The sequence below is a fragment of the Sander lucioperca genome, chromosome 12 (assembly GCF_008315115.2).
Source record: "Sander lucioperca isolate FBNREF2018 chromosome 12, SLUC_FBN_1.2, whole genome shotgun sequence".
NCBI lineage: Eukaryota > Metazoa > Chordata > Actinopteri > Perciformes > Percidae > Sander > Sander lucioperca.
Genome location: NC_050184.1, coordinates 14930752 through 14952751, shown reverse-complemented (window position 1 = coordinate 14952751; position 22000 = coordinate 14930752). Strand labels below are relative to the sequence as shown.

General features: G+C 40.9%; 1 protein-coding gene across 1 annotated transcript in view; it reads right to left on the bottom strand.

Moving 5' to 3' along the window:
• Positions 1-8657, bottom strand: part of lhfpl4a (LHFPL tetraspan subfamily member 4a) — a 28816-nt gene extending 20159 nt beyond the window's left edge. Inside the window, exon 1 of the mRNA XM_031286794.2 lies at positions 7076-8657. Within this exon, the coding sequence (XP_031142654.1) occupies positions 7076-7484 (409 nt within the window). The 5' untranslated portion in view covers positions 7485-8657. The remainder of the gene's footprint in view (positions 1-7075) is intronic.
• Between the last annotated feature and the right edge of the window lie 13343 nt (positions 8658-22000).

Below are 22000 nucleotides of genomic sequence, written 5' to 3'. Positions count from 1 at the left end.
CGCACAGAAACTCGAGTGAAGATAATTACCTCTTCTGAAGAGTCCGTCATGTTTTTTTAATCCTCTGTGTCCTCCTTGGCTACTAGCAACTGCTTGGAGGAGGGGTGGGGGCGCATGCACGATTACGTAAAGCTTGTATCATGTAGACGTGCCAACAGTGTTATTGTCATTACTAATTCTTCTTGGGGGAGACAGAAACTACGCACTATAGCTTTAAATGTTAACAACATTAGTCTTTCATACGTAACGCTCCGCTCTAACTAGCTTGGTTTGAGAATGTGCCACACTAGCAGCTAGGCGAGCATTATAACTTGTGTTACAAAGTGACGCAAAATGACGAGCGTTTGTCATGGAAGTAAAGGCTGGACTACAATAGAGCTGTTTTGAGCAGTTCGTGAACAGTGTTGTCTGTGGGAGACGGTAAGTCCCTTTGGGGTGGACTTTGGCCTTTTTTTCACTTTGTAAACCTATAACATGCACAAAAAAGATACATCTAACACAATAAAGGAAAGGGAAAAGCCAAAAAGCATATGAGCACTTTAATAATATGATGTCAAACATAATGTCACATCCATTTTCTCTCTACTATTCTCTCTATTCTCTCTCTATTACTCCAGCACTATCCATCTTTTTTCTATCTTGCTCACACACACACACACACACACACACACACACACACACTCACACTCACACTCACACTCACACACACACACACACACACACACACACACACACACACACACTAAGAGCGAACAGTCGCTGACAGGTCGTTTCTCCCAGGACAGCTCCTCCCCTGTGCCACGGCCCATGTCCTGCTTAGTTCTGTTTAATATTGCAATAGACAGGGAAAGAGGTTAAAGAGAGATGGAGGCATGAGTTGATGGAGGAGAGAGAGAGTCATCAAGCTGCGATGGCTTGTGGGCTACTGAGCTTTACCTCTTTTCTGCTCGATGGAGGAAAGGAAACAATACAAACTGGAGACAGATAGGAGAGGATATTGGGGAGGAGATAAGAGTAGAAGAAGATGGGGGAAGAGAACAACATAAAGAAACAAAACGGACCTCCCTGTTTCTGTAGGAAGGTAAAAACTCAGTTTCTTGCGCTAAAATATTTTTTTTTCAAAAAAGGTGAATTAAAACTAAAGCTCTTACAGTTTCCCCGGGAGCATTTTCCACTGAATTAATCTAAATCCAAGCAAAGGTGCGAGCAGCAAAGGTGCAAGCAGCAAAGCTCTTCGCAGATGTCAGGGTGCTTTTGGGAAATCTAGCCCTCCTCTTGTTCTTTTCGTGTGAGGAAAAATGCTGCTTAGTCTAGATTCTTAGTGTAAAATGAGCCCATTATTCACTTTACCGTCGAGGTGTGACATAACTTTGGGCCGATAGGAGAAAAGTCACATATTAGCAGGTAGTTGTTTATTCGCTATTGGCCCAAACCTTTCCCACTTTTGGCCACATTTGGTTTGTTCCTAACCCCTCTGACTTCATAATTGTCTACAACTAAATAACCATTCAAGATTTGTTTATCCACTTTTAAACCTACTTATATTAAACTGTTGATCATTTCTTGTCTTGTTTTTTTGCTTGCTGTCTGATGTGTTGTGTTTGTTACTTGTTGTTGTGCATTGTGTGCATGTTTGAATGTTGGTCTGTATATGTTGCTTTTAAGTGCTGACCATATTATGTTATTTTCCTGTATATTATTTTTTTAGGTTGCCGTTTTAAAACTAGCCAGGGACAACAGATGAAAATAAGCCGGCTGAGCTAACTCTGGCTCATTTACAGTTACTTTGCTGTTGATTAATGAACACTGTCCCTGTCAAATAAACAAATAAATGAAATGTCAGCGGTAGCTATTCTTGCTGCATCATCCCTGTTTTCCTGGGGCCTGTATCACAAAGCAAGTTCGACTTAGTCTGTCACTCTTTGAGCTACGTGACTTCACTCAGACTAACATTGGCGTTCCTAGCTAGCTGATGTCATCAAGCTGGTTATCATCTGGGTCAAAATTATTACAAGAAATATTATCCGGATGAAACAATGATAGCTTCACATAGCTGTTCCAATGGCAATACAGAGAGGCGGGTCTTAAAGCTGGCTGTTATATAGAGGAGTAAGATGTACTAATCATTTGAATATGGGGATAATGGGGTTCACATACTCTCTCTCCTGGAAGGCATTCATAGTGTTGGACTCATTTGTACACACAAAAATTAAATGTATAAACATATACAAAAGGGAGCATGAGAAAGAAGTTCAACCCTGCCCAATAAGGGAGCCATCTTTGCAACAAAAGAAAACCTGAGTAAAGCCCATAAATGGATAACCCACAAATGTTGCTTTGTGATACAGTCCCCTGCTGCAGGGTTTTGCAATCAATTCCTCTTGTGTTCCTTACAGCAATGCAGGAGCAGTGCAGAATGTGTGTATGTAATTCTGCCAGTGGTTTAGTTTCTTTTAAAGAATCTTTCTTGGCTTGGGTCCGCTTCGCAGCAACCCAGGTCGCTATTACTTATTTTAGGCCTTTTGGTAAAAACAGCCACTATTTATTGCCAAGAGTCATGAGTGGTATATTATAGTCCTTTTATGTGCATTAACCTAACGGGCCAACTCTGGCCCATTTTGTTTTGTTTTTAGAAGCCAAGACAAACTGTCACTCTGCTCTGCCAAGAGGCCTACATCCCAATGTTTTGGCCATTTTTTTTACCAGTTTCAAATGTTACAGTATCACTCCATTGAATGGGCATTATCAATTGTTATCAGCCTCATAGATATGGGTTAGAATGAGCCTGCTACTCCTACTAGTAGGTTCAGAAGGCCATTATCATCTATTCACATGGTACCAATCGCCGATAGCTTGGTCTGGACCCCTGGCGTCACTTTTTAGCGCTCTGGTACTCCCATTGTCAAACAAAACCTATGTTACTTGGTTAGGTGTAGGCAACAAAACAACTTGGTAAGGTTTAGTAAAAGATTGTGGTTTGGGTAGAAAAAAGTAATGTTTGTGGCATTAGTTAACAACCTTATGTAGGAAAGTTAACTTACATAATTTAAAAGTCAACGTTGACTTTTGGTTTCACACAGGATACGAACAGTGGTCTCCCGGGTGAAATCCTGTGTTTGTTTGACCCATCCAACAACCCGCCCCACCCCACCCCACCCCATACTGCTCCCTAATTTGCACTTTTGGTCCATTTAGCCTAGATCTAGGCCACCCTTGGTTCAAATTGGCCCTGACTGTATTTGATGAGGCATACTCTGTCACTGTGCAGTGCCAGGAGACCAGCTGCACCCGGCACCGGCTGCACCCAGCAGGGCAGAGTGGATGATTAAACCATGTATCTCCAAGGTGATGAGCAGCATTAGGCTGTCTGCCAAGTATATTAGACAACTTACCTCTGCTGCACATCGTACGCATCGGATGGAAGGACAGTAAAACGTTGTAAAGTTTCATAAACTCCACAAAAAACTAAAACATACTCACAAATTAGAAGGAACGCTTATATAAATTTAGTATAAGAATAAACATTGTGTCGTGTTATTACAGTCAGCACTGAGCTTATATGGAAAGCCTAACATGCCGGAATCAAGAAGACATGCTGTCACTTTTCTGAAATTATACTTATGGTATTGTGAAGATCTACTTACACTAATAAAAAACAAATCCAAATGATGTAATATATACTGAAAATGAGATGACATTACATAGTTGATAGATGATTCCCATGCAAGCTATTTTTTTTTTTGCGCATAAGACATACGGACGAGACCCTAGTCTTGCATTGCGCTGCGGAGGAGGGTCTGGCTAGTCCACACAGCATTCCCGGATGGGAGAAAAACATGCTCTGGTTTATTGGCATTTCTTTAAACCAAATACAATCGTCTTGGGCGGACAGCGCCACGGTGTCGCTGCAAAATAGCCTCGGGAAGTAACTTGTTTTGGTGGAACACGTGTACGTTCAAAGGTTGTTTTAGTCGTGCAACAGAAAACTGAGATTGGACAGATAGTCTAGCTAGCTGTCTGGATTTACCCTGCAGAGATCTGAGAAAAGGTTAACCATAGTCCTCATAAATCGACCAGAGTTTAAAATGTCAACACAATGGAAGCCCAAGGTAATGGATTTACGGCCTAAATGAGTGAAATCCGGCGGAATTTTCGTCGGCAATGGAGCAATCCCAGAAGTGGAACGTCGTGGATATAGACTAGTGACCACTGGACTAAACAACCTATGTGTATATGAAGAAGGTAAAAGTAGCTCTGCATCTGCCACTTACAACAACAACAAATGCTGCTTACACACTGATGCATCAGTATTACATAACAAATTAATAATGTAATTTCCTTTAGGCCCATTTGCTGATAATACTTCTGTACTCATTTTATTTAAATGCATGTTTTACAATTGCAGTGTCGCTAAATTAAAGGATCTGAATACTTCTTCCACTACTGCTTTTTTTAAAATTTATAAACGTCTTGCTTGATTAATGGTTTGTGGAAAGACCCGGGTTCAATTCCTGTTAAGTCATGAAGATTTAGATAAAGAGAGTAAAACCTGTACCTCTGCTATTCTGTCTGATTCGTGCTGATTGTGGAGCACCAAGCCCTTTCAGCACACTCGGCAGAATAGAGGACAGAGTGGGCAGATGAGGATGAGGAAAAGAACAATACAGAAGGAAAAAAAGTGCTGATCTCCCTCTCTCTCTCTCTCCCCCCCTCTCTCTTCCTTTCTCCCTCCCTCTTATTCAGTATGCTGACTGTTTCTGTACAGAAAACTGTCTCCCACGCTATTCTGCATGGCCTATTTATCACATTGATCAGCTTATAAAGAAGTCGGATATACACAGGAGGCTCACTGGAAATGTGCGAGAGAGGTTATGATTTTTTGCACCTTCTGAGAGATACGTGCTGCTCTCACTACTCAAAGGTTATGACTTGTTGACATGGCCATTTTACTCACTTGGCCTTGTGACATCTAATCAATAGATTTCATTTGTATCCTTTCGCTCCTAAAACAATCGTACATTTTGTTGCAAAAAACAGGAGAATCAGAGCTGAATATCAGCAGAAGTTGAAAAAGACAGTAACAATAAATCAAACCCAAAATTCATAATGTTCCTGTGTGGGCCATTAAGAATAATCAGTCAATATGAGCTTTGTCTTCATCCTGAAAGTAGAATAAAACTGTTAAAAAGTCAGGAAAGTCGAGCTGAAAAAATGTATCAATTAATCAATTAGTTGATCGTCAGAAATCTGTAACTACAATTTTTCAAACAAAAATGACAACAATGATCTGATTCCAAATATTTGCTGGTTTTCTTTTAGGATTTGGACTGTTGGTCAGAGAAAACACGACATTTTATACCACCGTGGGCTCTGGGAACTTGTGATGGGGATTTTATTATTATTTTTTTTTTTGCTATTTGCTGACATTCTCAATACATCCCAAACAATGAATTGGCTAAAAGACAAAAAGAAATTGTAGATTAACCAAAAATAAAATATAAATGTTAGTTTCACCCCTGCAGGACAGCAGAACATTTGAAGATGGACTTTTACTAATCAAATGAAACCTGTATTTGATACTGTACATATTTAATGTATGGTGCTATTAGTTACAAACCATTCCCCATAATGTCACACTTGGTAAAATAAATAAATAAATACAATAATAATAATAATAATAATAATAATAATGTCATACTTGGTGTCATTGCTCACAAAGTCCCATATTTTTAACGTCATCTCCAAAGGGGTCTTAGCTCTGGCACCTGCACAAATCTAAAGTGAACCATCAAAGTGTAAATGTTACAGACCCCCTGTTTGCCATTACTGAAGCTGTTCAGTTGTCTGTGAAGGTAACACTACCCACAAGAGCAGGAGACAAAAACATCACCATCCTGAAAACAGTAATCCAATCGACCTGGAATCATCCCTCAAAATAGCGACACAGCCCAATGTAAGCCTGTAACATCACATCACATCGTATACTGTGAGATGAGCTGAAATGGATGAATGAATGACATTTGCATTCCATCAGCATAAAGCTATGATCCTGCTGCTGCTGTCACTGGAGATGCAGTGGTGTATCCTCGGAACATCAATGGTAGCTAAGGGAAGCTCTGGGCCTGTTCTTGCTTCAGTGCGTGAATAATCGACATAAATGTAATATTCCTGCACAACATCCTAATTAACTGTAACAGAACCTGGCCAATAGCCTTTAGACTACAGCGAGGTAACAGACAATCAAAGTGCTGCACAAAAACCTTTCATATTATTATTTCTACCCACATCATATGATATCTGTTATGTGAGCCAGCGGTGCTCGGTATACTGACCTCAGAAGTCCGTAATGATGTTTGATGATGTCACTACACTAGCCTCTACGTGGGAATTTGCAGTTTTGCACTTTTCTTTGTACAGCATATAGGCCTGCCTACCATAGCAGTTTTTTTTCTTAAGTATTTTGAAATGTATGTAGGGGTTATTCATCTTATCTCACAACACATTCTAGAGACCAACATATTTTTGATGGATTTATGGGGCGAACAAAAGGCTTAAATAATATTCAAGGTGGCAATGCAAACTGGCTACACTGAGTGGTCATCAGAAGGCTACATCAGAAGAAGAATGCATTTTTTTAGAAATGCATTCAGAATAGATCGTAGCCTATATGGTGAGGTAGATAGATAGATAGATAGATAGATAGATAGATAGATAGATAGATAGATTTTATTAATACTAAATTGGGAAATTTCTCTGTTACAGCAGGACATGCACAGATACTCACACACATATAGAGAATACAAGAAATATACTAGAAATAATAAATAAGATTAAATAAGATAGCAAAGATAAAAATGCCAGAACAACTACTGAAAAAACATAAAACAAAATACACCAACACTCATGGCTGCCTACTGCAAGGTGGCTATTCATGCAATTAAAACAGGAGGGTCAATTGGGTTTTAGGTGGGATTCGCTTTATTCCCAGGGTCTTTGGTTTTCTGCATCTGTGTGACTGAAAAGACACAAATGTAGCCTCTGCTGTATAGGTGAGAGCAATTGTAAGAGTGCCTACCGCACAGCAGCTGCATCCAGGCGCAGGTCTTGTAAACGGTGGAGGTGTTGCAGAAGAAGAAGAGCGCCATGCAGGCGATGCAGCTGAGGGTCAGCACCATGGACAGCAGCACGAACACAGAGGCCGCCTTGAAGGCTCCGGACGGGATGGAGCTGAAGTCGGAGAAGCTGCCCACGCAGGTGAGCTCCCGGTTGGGCGACGGCCCGGTGCCCACGCAATAGTGGAAGAGGCCGAAGTAGCCGGCCTGCGGCGTGTTGACGCTGTCGCCGATCCAGTAGGGCTGGATAAACACCACCACGTTAACGATGGCGAAGCAGATGGTGAAGATGGCCCACAGCACCCCGATGGCCCGGGAGTTGCGCATATAATTGTCATGGTAGATCTTGGAGGCTTCTTGGGAAGGCAACATGTTTGGTCGGGTTTTTTTCTCTCTCTTTATATCTCTCTTCCCACCCCCGTCCTCCTCCTCTTTAGACTCTCACAAGAAAGAAAGAAATGTAGCCTATATCTTAAAAAAAAAAAAAAAAAATGCCCAGACAGCTCGACACCCCTCACTTCCCAGGTATTGTATTTTTGTTTTCCTTCTCTATATCAAAGCTTTCCTGCTCTAAAAAAAATCCCCCCCACTTTGGCTATTTCTTATGTGGCTGTTAAAGGCTGTTAAATGAGCCTACATCACAACACGATAAAAATGTTACCTGCAAATGTGTGTGTGATATCACAAGACAAAACATTGTAAAAACGAATGAGGGGGGGATGCTACATTGAAGCAATACAAAATCATAGCCTACCTACACCACTAATGAATTATTTACCAAGACCAGTGATTCAACATTGCTGTCTAAGGCTCGTTTCCTTGGGGCTACACCATGAATGATTAAAAAAAAAATCCATCAAAACGGGATTTTCTTTCTTTCACAGTGGGCGGAGGGGGTGGGGGGTTAAAGCTGTGTGTCATCCTCATCCATCAGTCCAGAGCTATCTTCAGGATGTCCTTTATTACCATCCGTGAGATGAGATGCGTCTTGTTGCCTGTATAGCGCCAGCGGTGAACCCCGTTTTTTACCTACCGAGACATCCGTGGGGTGCTCCCCTTCCTCGGCTCGCAGTCAATGTCCACGCAGCATGTGGAAATCAAATAGAATGAACAAAAAAAAAACGAGAATAGGTTTCAACACGAGCCCTCTGTCAAATTTCAACAGTCCTTTCTCGTAAATCCGACATCCTCCACCGCCTCGACTCCATTATCATCATGTTTTTTTTGTCGTAGCCTTTATCCAGTATGTCTCCTCTCTCTCTCTCTCTCTCTCTCTCTCTCTCTCTCTCTCTCTCTCTTTCTCCGTCCTCCTCCTCCCGTGTCTCTGCGCGCCCCCCGGAAGATGCTGATGTTGTACTGAGGACAGCGATGGAGCGCGTTCTCGTACGGGGGCGCAGCTGCAGCAGCAGCAAGCAAGGGGAAATTTGCATCCAAGCGCGCCTCCGCCCCTGTATCGCCTTGAATTTGAAATTAGACCTACAAATATTCACTCACGTTTGGATGAACAATGAGCGTTTTCATGGAAACGAGACACGCATTATAGCCTAGATCATGGCCCCTGTTTGATAAACGTTTTGACTCAGGGAACCCAATGGGAGAAGATGTTTGTTACCATGTGAGATGAAAAAAAAACAGGATGGAGCCAATCCTGCAATCAAAATACTCCTGTCATGTTATACTAGGCCTACTGCTAATTAGTGAATGCAATGGTGCTAAAACTGTATAGCCTATCCTCTCAGTCAATTTACACAAACGGAATTCTATACATGTGAAATGTCCAATCAATATGTATATGTATTTAAATATATTTTCATTAAATGCGAAAAGTGGTGCTCTTTTACTTGTACAAGTCATGCAAGCCTAATTATAAGAAGCCTGTTAGCCTATGAGCAGGCTACTTAAGGTATTAAAAGTGAAAGTACTCAGTGTGCAGAAGATGAATAGTCCCTGTCAGTGTCATATCAATCTATGGTATATTTATACCATTTTATTCTAGTATTATTACCGATTCATTAATGTGTAGTATTTTCATGTTTTAGCTGGTGGAGGTGAAGCTTTATAAAATAAGATGCATTGTTATTAATCAGGTGAAACTCAATTTCACTACGGGCCACACTGGAAAATGAGAATCACATCAAGGGAATTTCTAAATATCAAAGTCGGCAAAACCGCCAAATTCTGTTTCGAGCGTAATTGCAGTTTGAAAACAGTTTCCCGTCTTTTTGGTTTGGCGCACAACTAGGCGGGCCAAAACTTGTGTGAGGGGCCGGATTTGGCCTGCGGGCCTTGAGTGTGACACACGTGATATAGATAATACTACCAACCAGTATATAAACTGACCATACGTTTTGTATGTAATAGCCGAAACTGCAAAGTAACTAGTACCATACCCGTTAGATGAATGTAGTGCAGTAGAAAGTATAATACTTCCTCTGGGGGAAGGGGAAGAGTTTGTTGTCTTGGAGAACAGAAAGCATTGCTTAGAGTTATTTAAAAGACTTTCAATAAAAAATATGCTTCGTGTTTGCGCATTTCCAATTGTGCAAAGCTGTGCCAAATTTCGAGCAACACTTCGCACAGCTTTTATAGACTTTACCTTTGTTGGACAGGCTAAAGTTGTGGCTAGTTGTGCTAGAGCTACAAAAGAATCCTAATACTCTGCTCCATACACTGTGCCTGGTAGACAATCAGTAGCCTAGAAATCTACACGCACCCTAGCGGCAGCAAATGTAATTTGCAGCCAGGGTCGTCTAGCAACTCTCTGTTGGCTTGCGAGCTGAAAAAAACAAACTCTAGTCAGGCCAATCACATCGTGTATAGAGTCAGTGGGCGGGCTTAACATAATGATGGCAGAGATGTGAAGGTTCCGCGTGAATTCCCTGCTACTTGAAAACAAAGAAGATGGCTGCTGCTGCTGGCGAACAGCGGTCTTTCGAAATCGGCTTTGGTGGAAGAAGACTTGGAGTTAAGCTTTTCTTTGAGAAAAGAACAAAGAACGGCACTGAAGTCAGTCTTAAAAAAGGAAGATGTGTTTGTAGTTTTGCCGACTGGTTACAGCAAAAGGTTAATCTATCAACTAGCTCTGCTACCTTCTTCGTTGCTCTGGTTGGTTGTAGCGCCATCCTATAGCGTGCAGAGGGAATTTCAAAAACAACCGTTTATCCCGCCCCTCGGATTGAGCCCTGCCAATGGTGAGTTCCCAGACCCAATATCTTGATGTGGGTCTGGCTTGTCAGGCTAGACAATCAGGTCTACAGTGACCATTTGCATCCGGTATTTTGCATCCAAAGAGGAGCACAAATTCTATACAAAAGCACATTTTTCTAAAGAAAAATGCTGTTCCAAGAGTGGAGAGCAGCATACAGAGCGGAGGTAAGCTAATGCTATTAAGTAGAGTTATTGTGTTGACCTGTCATGTCATGTCATGTGTTAGTTGCACACGAGCATGGTAGCATGACAGCATGACAGCATGGCAGCATGACAGCAACGGCCATGCGGTAGTTCGTGAAATGGTCACGTTATTTAATCTATGGATTTGTGTACAAGGACACGTTTTTCTCGTTTTCTTCGTGTTGGTGAGGACGATTTTTAAAGTAATGTATTTAAATGGGAAGCATGTTTTGTGATCACAGCACGACTACGGTAGCGAGTAGTATGAAATGCCGAAAATCCGCGTAGGGAGGTTGGTTGGGGTGGTGGATGGGTCAAACAACACTGGACTTTCACCCCGGAGACCGGGAATCGTGTCCCGGCGTGTGGCATGTCCTTTCCCCGTTCTTCTTTTGTGGCGTGTCCCCCAGAGACCACGGCTCGTGTCCCGGCATGTGGCGTGTCGTTTCCCCGTTCTTCTTCTCCGAAACCCAACCTCCTGATAGATGCTTCCCATTATGTGCTGACCAGCACAAATACATTACGTTCTCAGCAACATTAAATAAATGAGATAATCGTGTCCGTGTACACGAATCAATAGATTACAAATAATGTGACCGTTTCACAAACTGCCGTGAGACCGTGTTGCATGGCAGCATGGCAGCATGACTTTTGCTGGGCGGTCAGGATCTGTCTGAGGTTTCTGCCTGTTAAAAGGACATTTTTCCTCCCCACCGACACAACCAAATGCTGACTTTTGGCGGGAATTGTTGGGTCTCTGTAAATTATAGGGTGTGGTTTAGACCTAATCTGTAAGGTGTTCCGAGATAACTTCTGTTATGACTTGATACTATAAATAAAATGAAATGAAATTATATTAAGTTATGTAACAAACTTACTTATCTTAACCCTAACCACAAACTTGTCCTAAACCCAACCAAGTTGTTTGGTTGCCTAAACCTAACCATACCCTGGATGTTGAAAAATTCTGCAAAAGCATTACCCAGAGTGTTAAAAAATGTGACGCCAAAGGGTCCTGACCAAGCGCCGTAGTTGGTTGTCAACACCTGGCATCCTCCCAGATCTATTTTCTTCATATATATTTACATTCTATGTATATATTTGGTCATTTGTATTGCCTATACTGTAATTTTATTACATTGGTTATTCTCTACACATGGTCTGTTCAGGGAGGGGGATCTCTCCTCAGTTGTTTTTGAGGTTTCTTCCATTTTTTTCCCTGTTAAAGCTTTTTTTGGGGGGGAGTTTTTCCTTATCTGAAGCCAGGGTCTAAGGACAGAGGGTGTCGTATAATGTGCAGATTGTGCAAATTTGTGATTTATTTTAAAAAGGGCTAAATAAGTAAAATGGACTTGACTTGATGATGCGAGCATGGCAAAAAAATTCTAGCGAATCGTGCTAGTGATCATTATAGAATGGGTGAACACTACAGAATATATCCACATGAAGAACATAAAATGACTGCTCTACAGCACAGAGTGCATTACAGTGCTGCCTTCCTAAGTGTTCTGTATTCCTGTATTCTTCAGGGCCAGATGTTGCCTGAACCATTGAAGCCTTCATTCTCTGTCCATTAAAAGCTCTGTTACTCACTCTGGGGAGAAACGCATCTGCCCTCAAGCAAGCACATTCATGAAAACTAGGCCAAGACAGTGGTCTGTGAGTCAATTCAAGTCATTTTTTCATATAACGCCAAATCACAAAAGAGGTTATCTCATGACACATTTAGGGCTTAAATTCTTGCTGTAAAAGCAACAAAGCCCTCCAATTATGATACAGCAACTTAGCGTACACACTATTCTTTCCTGTGAGAGAGTGTATGCTTTAGAGGTGGAACATTGTTGCGTATGATGATCACTATAGGGCCCAAATTTGGTCCTCAGGCAGAGACCTTAGTGGATCAAAAGCACGTCCCTTTATGTGCTACACGCGTGCTTGATAATTCATATAGAAATTTGGTTAATAATGCACAAGCTAAATTCTTCCTGTCATACCTTCTGGCCACGCTGTTCGCTCAGAACACATGTAGCACATCTGAATGCTGTCTAAACAAACATGTATTTTTGCCCTCTCCTTTCACAGCACTCAGACTATCTTTCTTCATCCAGAGGCCTCCTGTCATCTGTTAGCAGCAGCAGGGGAGTTGACAAGCTGTGTGTGTGTGTGTGTGTGTGTGTGTGTGTGTGTGTGTGTGTGTGTGTGTGTGTGTTCCTGTATACGTGTACTTTCACGTGTGCACGCAGTGTGTGGGGATTGTGTGATGTATGCGAGCATTTGTGTGTGCTAAAACGAAATTGGCAGAGTGAGAGCAAAAAGGTACAGCGTGGCTGCTGAAGTGAGGACATGTCAGTGGAAGAAAATAGACTCGTACACAGCTCGGGGACGCCTCATGAGGAATGAGGTGTTTTCGGAGCGAGAGAGAGAGAGAGAGAGAGAGAGAGAGAGAGAGAGAGAGAGAGAGAGAGGGGAAAAGAGAGGGTTTGGGACTCTTGTGTGTGAATGTCTGAATGACTGCACTCGTGTGTGTATGTGTGTTAAAATAGATAGTCAGCGGCAGGCGTTGCCAGCTGATTTGAGGACATGATGTCAGCCTCTTGCAGCTGAAAAAACACCTCATAAAGAGTAAGAGGTGCTTACAGTATGTGCATGTGTTTATTTACATCTGATGCCGCAACATGGGCACTGACTTTAATATTTTTATGTTTATTCTCATTTTAGGTCAGGTAATTTCTGTATTGTAAAGCACTTTGTGCCGCATCTTAAGTGAAGGGTGCTATACAAATCCAGTTATTATTGTTATAATTTTTTTTTCTTTAACTTATCATTTTATATTAATTATATATGACACATGTACTGTTGCATAAGAAAAAATGCTGAATGAACTGTATTCTTTGCAATTTTGCACTCAGCCCCTTCAGCCTTTTTTCTTATGCAACGGTTACTTTGTATGTATATATTGTTTTTTCGTTTAATATGTTTGTTTGTTTGTTTACGTATGCACCTATCACCAAGGCAAATTCCACATACGTGTACTTATTGTGGTAATAAAACTTTCTGATTCTGATTCTGATTTTGATGTATGTTAAACACACAGTATTTCCAAGCATGTTTCCATCTCATTACACACTACTTTACATGATCTTGTCTAAGGTTGCCATCTGCTGGAATAACAGTGAACTGCAACTGTGTAATGGGAAAATTTGTTTCCAAATAGTGATCCATCTTAGAGCGTCTACAATGTTAGATCCTGACACATTTCCAAAAACAGCTCATAGGATCCAGTGGATAAGGCTCACAATGTCCTGAGCTTTGTTATTGTCAATAAAACCCATGAAAACATGTGTCTGTCAATACTTTTTGTGGATTTCAGCCTCAAACCCATTCATTCTCACTAAAATCTTTGAAAACTAGTAACAAAGATATACTCAAATGTGTATCATACATATGCTTAAAAGCCTCTAATTTCCTAAAACAGCGGGGCTCTGTAGTTTGTAGCAAACGTTACTCCAACCAGAGGAAATAGTGCATTTGTTGGGGACTATTTTCAGCATTGATAAGCAGAGTAATATTTTTTTTTCCACAAATAAGATATATCAGGATTTGGCTACACAGACAATACCTGTTAGTAGGGTCAATTCAGTGTTGGCTTTATTTTTTCATGGGATGTGTTGACAATAAGAGAAATATAAAATATTACCAGACCTTTTAAAAGCGCCTTAATGTCCGCTGTCCATGGTGCTGAAAAAGGATGACGAAAACACTTGGCAAATGTACTTGTCTATGAACCATGATGTGTTGTATCACTCTGTTGTTTATGTTAAAAAAAAAATCAACGTGGTGTACTGCTGCCCAAAGTAGATGTGGCCATAAAGAAAAATGAGCCTCAAATCAAATAGTACGTATTTTATTAGCTTCCTAAATGTATGTACATCATCAACAGCTGTGTGTGATGCCATTCAGTCATCAAATTAACTTTCTTTTGTCAGAGCTTGGTCAGCAAGTGGAACTTGCAATGGTCGGATTTAACTGTCATAGAAAGTTGGGGCCACGTCCCACTCTCTTTTTATTGTGGCTATAAGTTTCCAGTGCCCACAGCAGATTATAGGTTAAAGTCACTATATGTACCTTTTTAATGTTTCTGAAGCTCTGTCAATTTTCCTATAATGGTCTTAAATGACCTCTAACATCCATCCATCCATCTTCGTCCGCTTATCCGGTAACGGGCCTCTAACAGCAAACGAGAAACACTGAAAAGAATACCAATTTTATATAGTTTTTAGTAAGGCCTCTGCCCGGGTTACATTTTTCCCAAACAGTCACAGAATGATTTGCGGCAGGTAGACGGCGCTACAGTTAACACATTCTGACGAGTCACAGAATTCTTTGTAACACCGGAAAGGCTATGTTAGCGTTTCCAGCCTTTTGAGCCAGGTAAAATGAAGCAGGAGATTTCTTTATATAGGCCTAATTGTATTTTAATGTTATTTTAGAAGTTATTTGCTGTAGTTATGGCTGATACTGGGGCAGGGCCATCACAGAAAAGAAGGAAATTAAACGACGAACAACTAAAAGCTAAAAGGGAAAGTGAAAGATGACGGTTGATAATGTGAGTCACACTCAGTCGGGCGATAAACAGATGGAGACAATTATGGGATTGTAAATGATTCAAAACCCACCCCGAATTGGCCCTCAAGTATGTAATAGGTCTATTTCATTCATAAAATAACTTTACAATGCTCGATGTGGTTGTACGTCAATAACCCACATTAAATTACATCCTCCTTCCATTTAGACGTTTTATTCCTTTTAGTCCGTCTTTGTGTTGGCCTACTATTTTCTTTTCCCGTGTCCCCCTGTAATGTTACTTGTGTAAAGTGTCCGTGGGTTTCATGAAATGCCCTATATGAATCTAAGTTATTATTATGTTGGTTGCTACAACAAACTCTTAGTGCACACAGTGACAGTGATACCCGGTTTATCCCACGAGACATCCAAGTTACCGTATGCAACATTTTGCATTTTTAATGCAATTTATTCTTTTATTGTAAATGAATGATTTTGTGTTTGAGCAAAACATTGATCGTGACTATATGACCTCCCCGTAACGCTAACTCGGTAATATACGGTGAGTAATACAGTACCGTAAAGAAAAGAGTTTTACGACAGCAACAGTGGTAAAAACTCTACCGCTTTTGTCCAAGAGGTCGCTAGAATCAACACAAACTGAAAGTTACATAGAGCACTTTAAAGCCTGTTTTACAGTTCTGCGGAGGCTCCACGCAGAACTTTCGCCGTAAGTGGCCTGATGTTTATACTTGTGCTCTGATGTGTGCGTCGAGCCGGCATGTGTGTGTGTGGGGAGTGGGTGATAATATTAAGCTTTATTGCAGATACAGGTCCATATAACACATCATACAGTAAATATTATAAAAAAGGAGATACAAGAATACATAAAAATTGCATATTAGCCTATAGGATATACAGGCTATTACACCAATGCCATCTTAACCTATAAGTGTACTATAGCAGCTTTTCAGAGGGCTGACTAGGGCTTCAATTATGTGGTTCTCTGACTTGTCCAGGCGACACATAAAACTCAGAAATCAGTTGTCTTAAGAGTGTCTCACAGGATGGTACTCTAGTGGACACAAACAAATGACTGGCACTATGCCACCTGGGGACACGAAGCAGCAACCTCATTGCATCATTGTATGCTACCTTCAGCCTCTGCATACTCTTTTTCTTATAATCAGATGTGTCAGTGTGATGTAGGTTCTAAACAGAGAGCACTTCACAGAGTCAGAGCACATAGAAAACCTTGTTATAAGCATGTTAGCTTGAGAATAAATTTTACATCGCTGTCAATAGAGGTCTTTATCATCCGTCCAGTCATCGGATATGACATGTCCTAGGTATTTAATTTCCTCACACACAGCAAGAGGACTATCTGACAAATAAAAAGTCGGAAAAGTTAATTTCCTGTCCTCAGCGCTTCTGACTATCATTATGTGGCTTTTCTTAGCGTTATACTTTATGTCATGATCAAGGCCATACTGAGAGCACACCTTCAGCATCTGCTGCAGCCCAGCACTATATGGACAGAGCAGGACCAGATCGTCTGCATACATAACATGATTAACAATATTGTTGCCCACAGTTTTAACCTATTTAACTGATTTGATAATTCATCCATATAGACATTAAATAAAATAGGAGACAAAATTCCTCCTTGCCTCACTCCATTACTAACACAGAATGGAGCACATACAACATTGTCCCATTTAACCTGAAATCTTTGATGGGCATACCAAAACACTAAAATTCTCACTAAAAATTTAGGGGCACCTCTATCTAGCAATTTTACAAACAACTGTTCATGATTAATTCTATCAAATGCCTTTGACGCATCAATAAAACATAGGAATACAGATGAATTCAGGCTTGTGTACCTTAACACAATCTCTTTAAGAGCATATGTATACAGTAACAGTATAATCTCCAGTACTTTAGACAAGATACTGGCTAATGCAATAGGTCGATAATTGTCAATACTGTTGAGCTTACCAGACTTGTCTTTAAGCACAGGCACTAACATTACAGACATAATAGCATTTGGCAGGACACCATGAACCAGACAACCATTAAAGCTCATGGAAAGCAAAGGGCAGAGCTTATGGCTGGCATATTTTAGATGTTCTGCAGCAATGCAGTCCATACCGCAGGCTTTGTTGTTATCCAACATATTAATGGCATCATAAATATCTGCTGCCCTAACTATCATATCTGCTGAGAGATCGATATGTTCATGATTGATTCTAGCTGGGTTACTTTTAACACAGTTAAAAAGGTCACGGTAGTGCTCACGCCAAAGCTCAGTTATTTTTTCTGGGCTACTAACACCTTCAATGTCAGCTGGTAAGGGTGTTTTATTGTTATTCATTACTTTGACCTCTTGCCAGAAGTCAGTAAGGTTGTTGTTCTGTAACTTTCTGGCTAGCGAGTCTGCTCTCATTGAGTTTTCATTTTTCTTAATAAAACGGAGTGCATACTTAACTCTAGCATTTGCCAGTTTTTTCATATCCACCAATACCCCATGTCTAGGCCTACCTGCCTCTGACCAGAGTCTAAAGTCCTCTCTTGCCTCAGCATACTGCTCAGCCACAAACTCGTTCCGCCCAGGTCTGATGTTGAGTACCTTACATTTACTTTTACAAAAGGGTTCACTAGAAGCATTGAGACATTTCACAATACCATCATACATGGCACAGAGTTTTTCAGCATGTTGCACGTCCTTACAATTCATATCTGAGCACATTAGGGCCTCATGAGGCAGTGCAATATTATTTAAAAGACTTTCCGTTCACAGTGAGTATCCAGCCACCACCTCTTTGCTCAGTTTTGCCCAGTCCAGTTTACTTGAGGAAGCAGCATTATTATTTCTGGACAGCGCAGGGCCCGGTTGTATCTCCACAGCAGAGATGCAGGCAGCCGGGAAAGTAGCGTCCGGGCTACAGTACCCCTCCACAGCAGTCAGCCGGCTGTCGAGTTTAACAGAAACCTCCCGCAATGTTTCACAGGCAGCTACCTGAGTTCCCATAGTTCTTTTTAGGTAGTCAATGTCAACAATTTTTGCATTTTCCCGAGGAGCGCAGACACATCGATGTGTTTAAATGAGACGGGGGGGGTAATTCATCCAGGAAGTGCGATACAAATCTTGGGATCTCTTCACCACACTCATTAAGCACTTGCAGGCACCTTTTGACATTGTTAATGTCCTTCTTTTGTCCCCTGTGGGAGATCCATCGTTTGTTGTGAGGAAAGAGCTCTGACAACACTGCCTTTGAAGACTGAATCCGCTCGGAGCTGAAACTGCTCGTTACTATCGACACAATATCATCGTGGCTTAGTGTTTGCATTTTGATCATAATAAAGTTCAGCAATTCATCCTCGACTATGACTCTACCGTCTTCAGTATGGTAAATCTCTGGTTTAATTCGAGAAATCTCTCGTGCAAACTCTCCCACAGCACGCCGTGCTGCTGCACCAGCCACCATGTTATGTTTTGATAGAGCGAGGGAGAAGTGAGAGAGTGACAGCGATTAGCTTTGGAGCGAGTACCGACTCTAGAGTCATAGTGAGCGAAACAAAGTGTCTCCCCTGTGTTTTCTGACCAAGGTAGGAAATCTGTAGCAGGAAAAGTTAAACCTCTCCTTGATTTCATGTTGTTTATGGAGAAGGAGAACAGACAATAAACTGTCTGTACACTTACAAACTTCTCAATGCTTCGGTTAACATTTAAGGACTACCGTTATGCTACCGTTGAAGTTTGATGATATTTTTGAGCCTTTTTAGTGGTATAAATAGCGATTTGTTTTTACGTTCCCTGTGCCCCGAATACTAGCGTTGTAAGCTAATCAGCGGTCCACGCTAGCGTCTTTCAAGCTCCAAACTCCTTCGATTAGCATGAAAACATGTCCCAGAGAGCGATAGAGTGGGTACACATCTGTTAATAACCCCTAGGTTCGATTTGCGCCGGAATTGTCCTTTAACTACCTAATTTTAATTACCCAAAAATAACATGGATGAATCCACACATCGCGCTTCGCAAGTACAACAAAAGATAGGATCTCTACTTTCATTGACTTTTGGGTGTTTTATAAAAAAAAAGTTTCAAAACCAGACTGAACGTTGACATATACCCTTCTGTAATTATCCTTCATTTAATATGAGTCTAAATAATTCATAATTTCTGCTTTTTTAACTCAAGAATTAGGTATAATTTCCTATAAATGAGGTTTATTGACCATGTATTCCAAAAATGTAGTAAATGTAAAACTTTTACTACATTTTTGTATTACAAAAAGGGACGACAAGTACATGGTCGAATGGAAGACAACATAAGGGTTAAGCTTAAGCTGAGGTGTTTAATTTTACCAGTGAGTCAAACTGCTTGTACTTTAACATCAAAACATTGTATTGTTTCCTTTAGCAAAAATACAGTACAACAGTGGTTCTCAACCTGGGGGTCAGGACCCACAAGGGGGTCACGAGATCATTTCTGGGGGGTTGCCAGATGGTTGGGGAGAAAAAAAAGAAATAACATATTCAAGACTGGGGAATGTTTTTTACATGACTGTGTGAGTTTGGCACATTTCAAGTGTTATATTCAGAGCCGCATTTGTAAATCAGGAGGTCGTGAAACACAGAAAAGGGTCTGAAGACGGGTCAGGGGAAGAGAAAAAGTCACAAACGCATCAAAAATCTACAGAGCCTGGAGCACATTGGACAAGGCTAGGCGCTAGGTGCTGACACTAAACTAAACTGTCATTAAAGCAAAAACCTCACTTGTTTTAATGAGAGCATTTGCAAAAATCACTCAAAATTAGCAGAGTGAGGCGCGTAGAAACAGTTGTTTACACTGGTTTGCAGCTGTTTTCTCATTGTCGAGATGGGGGGGTCGCGAACACCAACCTCATTATTCCGGGGGGTCGCTACTCGAAAAGGTTAAGAACGACTGCGCTATAAAACTAAATGCTAATCTGTTTTGTACACTGCTTCGGTTAAAATGTTTGCTTTGATATGTTCATGTTTGTAGTTGCATATACATTTATCTAAGAGTTTATTTTCCTCTCTGTCTTGAAATGAAACACATGTTGGATGTTGTATCCTATGAGATATGAATAGGAATTGACTGAAAAATCAAATGTGAAATGCGTTGACAAACTATTTGACATGCTGATAGTTAAAGTCGAACCAATGTTCATACAAAATAGTTGAGTTGTAATGTTGTGCATTGAACACTAGAAGGGAGCATTTCATCAAACCTGGTACAGTTATAGTACAGACTGCTCTTCGTTTCAATGGACGCAACTACTTTGTTGTGGCACAGGCTTTCTACTCTTCCTAATTATGTCACAGTCGTCTTCACAACTCAGCCTTTGAAAGCTAAAGACCTAAATTCAGCGGCAAAGCGTATTTTCCAAAAAAGCAAAACATAAATCACTCTGTAAGAGAGATTTGCTGTGCTGGTGCTTTGACTCCTGCTACTTAGTTTTTAATAAAGAGCGAACACGTGAACGGAATCGCATAGTAACATAATCAAAATTCACATCACACTCTGACCCTTGATCCTTAAACAATAACTGAGAATCAGCCATGAGTAAATTGCCTCCTTTGTGGCTGGACTGTGATGTCTATCTCACAGCTTCAATATTTATTTTACTCTCAGTTTCAGATGATTTATTAAACTCAAAGTGTGGTTGTTTTCAGTTGTCTCATCTGCAGAATGCTGGTCCAGCTTACCACAGACTGCTTGTTGGCAGTGATTGTGCTGAGTTTGGGGCCATTCGGACACAAGCCTTGCGAATCAAATATGCTGTCACATCATCAAAGGCATTTCAAACTGGGATTTGAGCCGGAAATTGGAAACTGTCCCATGTTGAAAGGCTAGACACACTCAGAAACACAGTGGGACACAAACAACTAAAGCAGAGGCCAGTTCATCCATCTACCCTATCAGAGAAAACATGTTTGAGGAGCGAAATCATCTCATTTACCACACTCAGACTGGCTTACCATATCCTAATCAGAGAGAATTGTGAACGTGGCAGAAACGCTTGCTGTTTACAGGAGAATTATATGTTGATCTGTTGCGTCTGAAAAAAATAATTGAAATTGCTCATTTAAAAGTAATAGGGATGTATCTGAACATACATTAAAATGATCTACATACGTTGCATTTTGGTATAAAGGAAATATCTGTTTACTCAGAATGGGTTGCGTGATGACCCTCCCCACTCTGCGGGTGGCTCTTGCCATTTTTCCTGTGAGCTATTCAGGAGGCTGTCAGAGGTGTGGTAGGGAAGATGAGCCACACCTGAGTCCACTCTTCCTCATTGCCCATCCTACTTAATCCCCGTTTACACGAAGGGAAGACGCAGATATTTTCCTGCGGTTTGGCCTCTCATTTACACAAAAACCCTGTTTTATCACAGAAAACGATTATTTCTAAAAACTCCGGCCAAAGTGGAGATTTTGGAAAACTTCATTTGCACGTTTGCATGTAAACTGAGACAAATGGAGGTTTAGGCAGCCGAGAGAGAGAAAGAGGAAGTGAGTCGTTGCTGTTGTTGCTATTTTCGGGATTCTGATTGGCTAACGTGGGCTTGAGCTTCTTGTTACACTGCCACCTACAGGTGTGGCATGCTCTTGACAGCATTGACAGCATATATACACGGGTACATGTAAACGAACACTTTTCTGAAAACATAGAGGTTCTAAATGTCCGTTTATGAAAATAGCCGGCCACGTGTAAACGTAGTCTTAAGCTGGAGTGTAGATCGCACAAGATCTCTCTTGGTCCTGACAGCGAGCAGGGTTTGTTTTTGGTTTGTCTTTTGAGTTCTGTTTTCCACACACTCACCTTCATTCCTGTGCTCACTACATTATTGAAATACATGTTTTATCCTATTTTATAGTAATATTTAAATTTGTTTTAA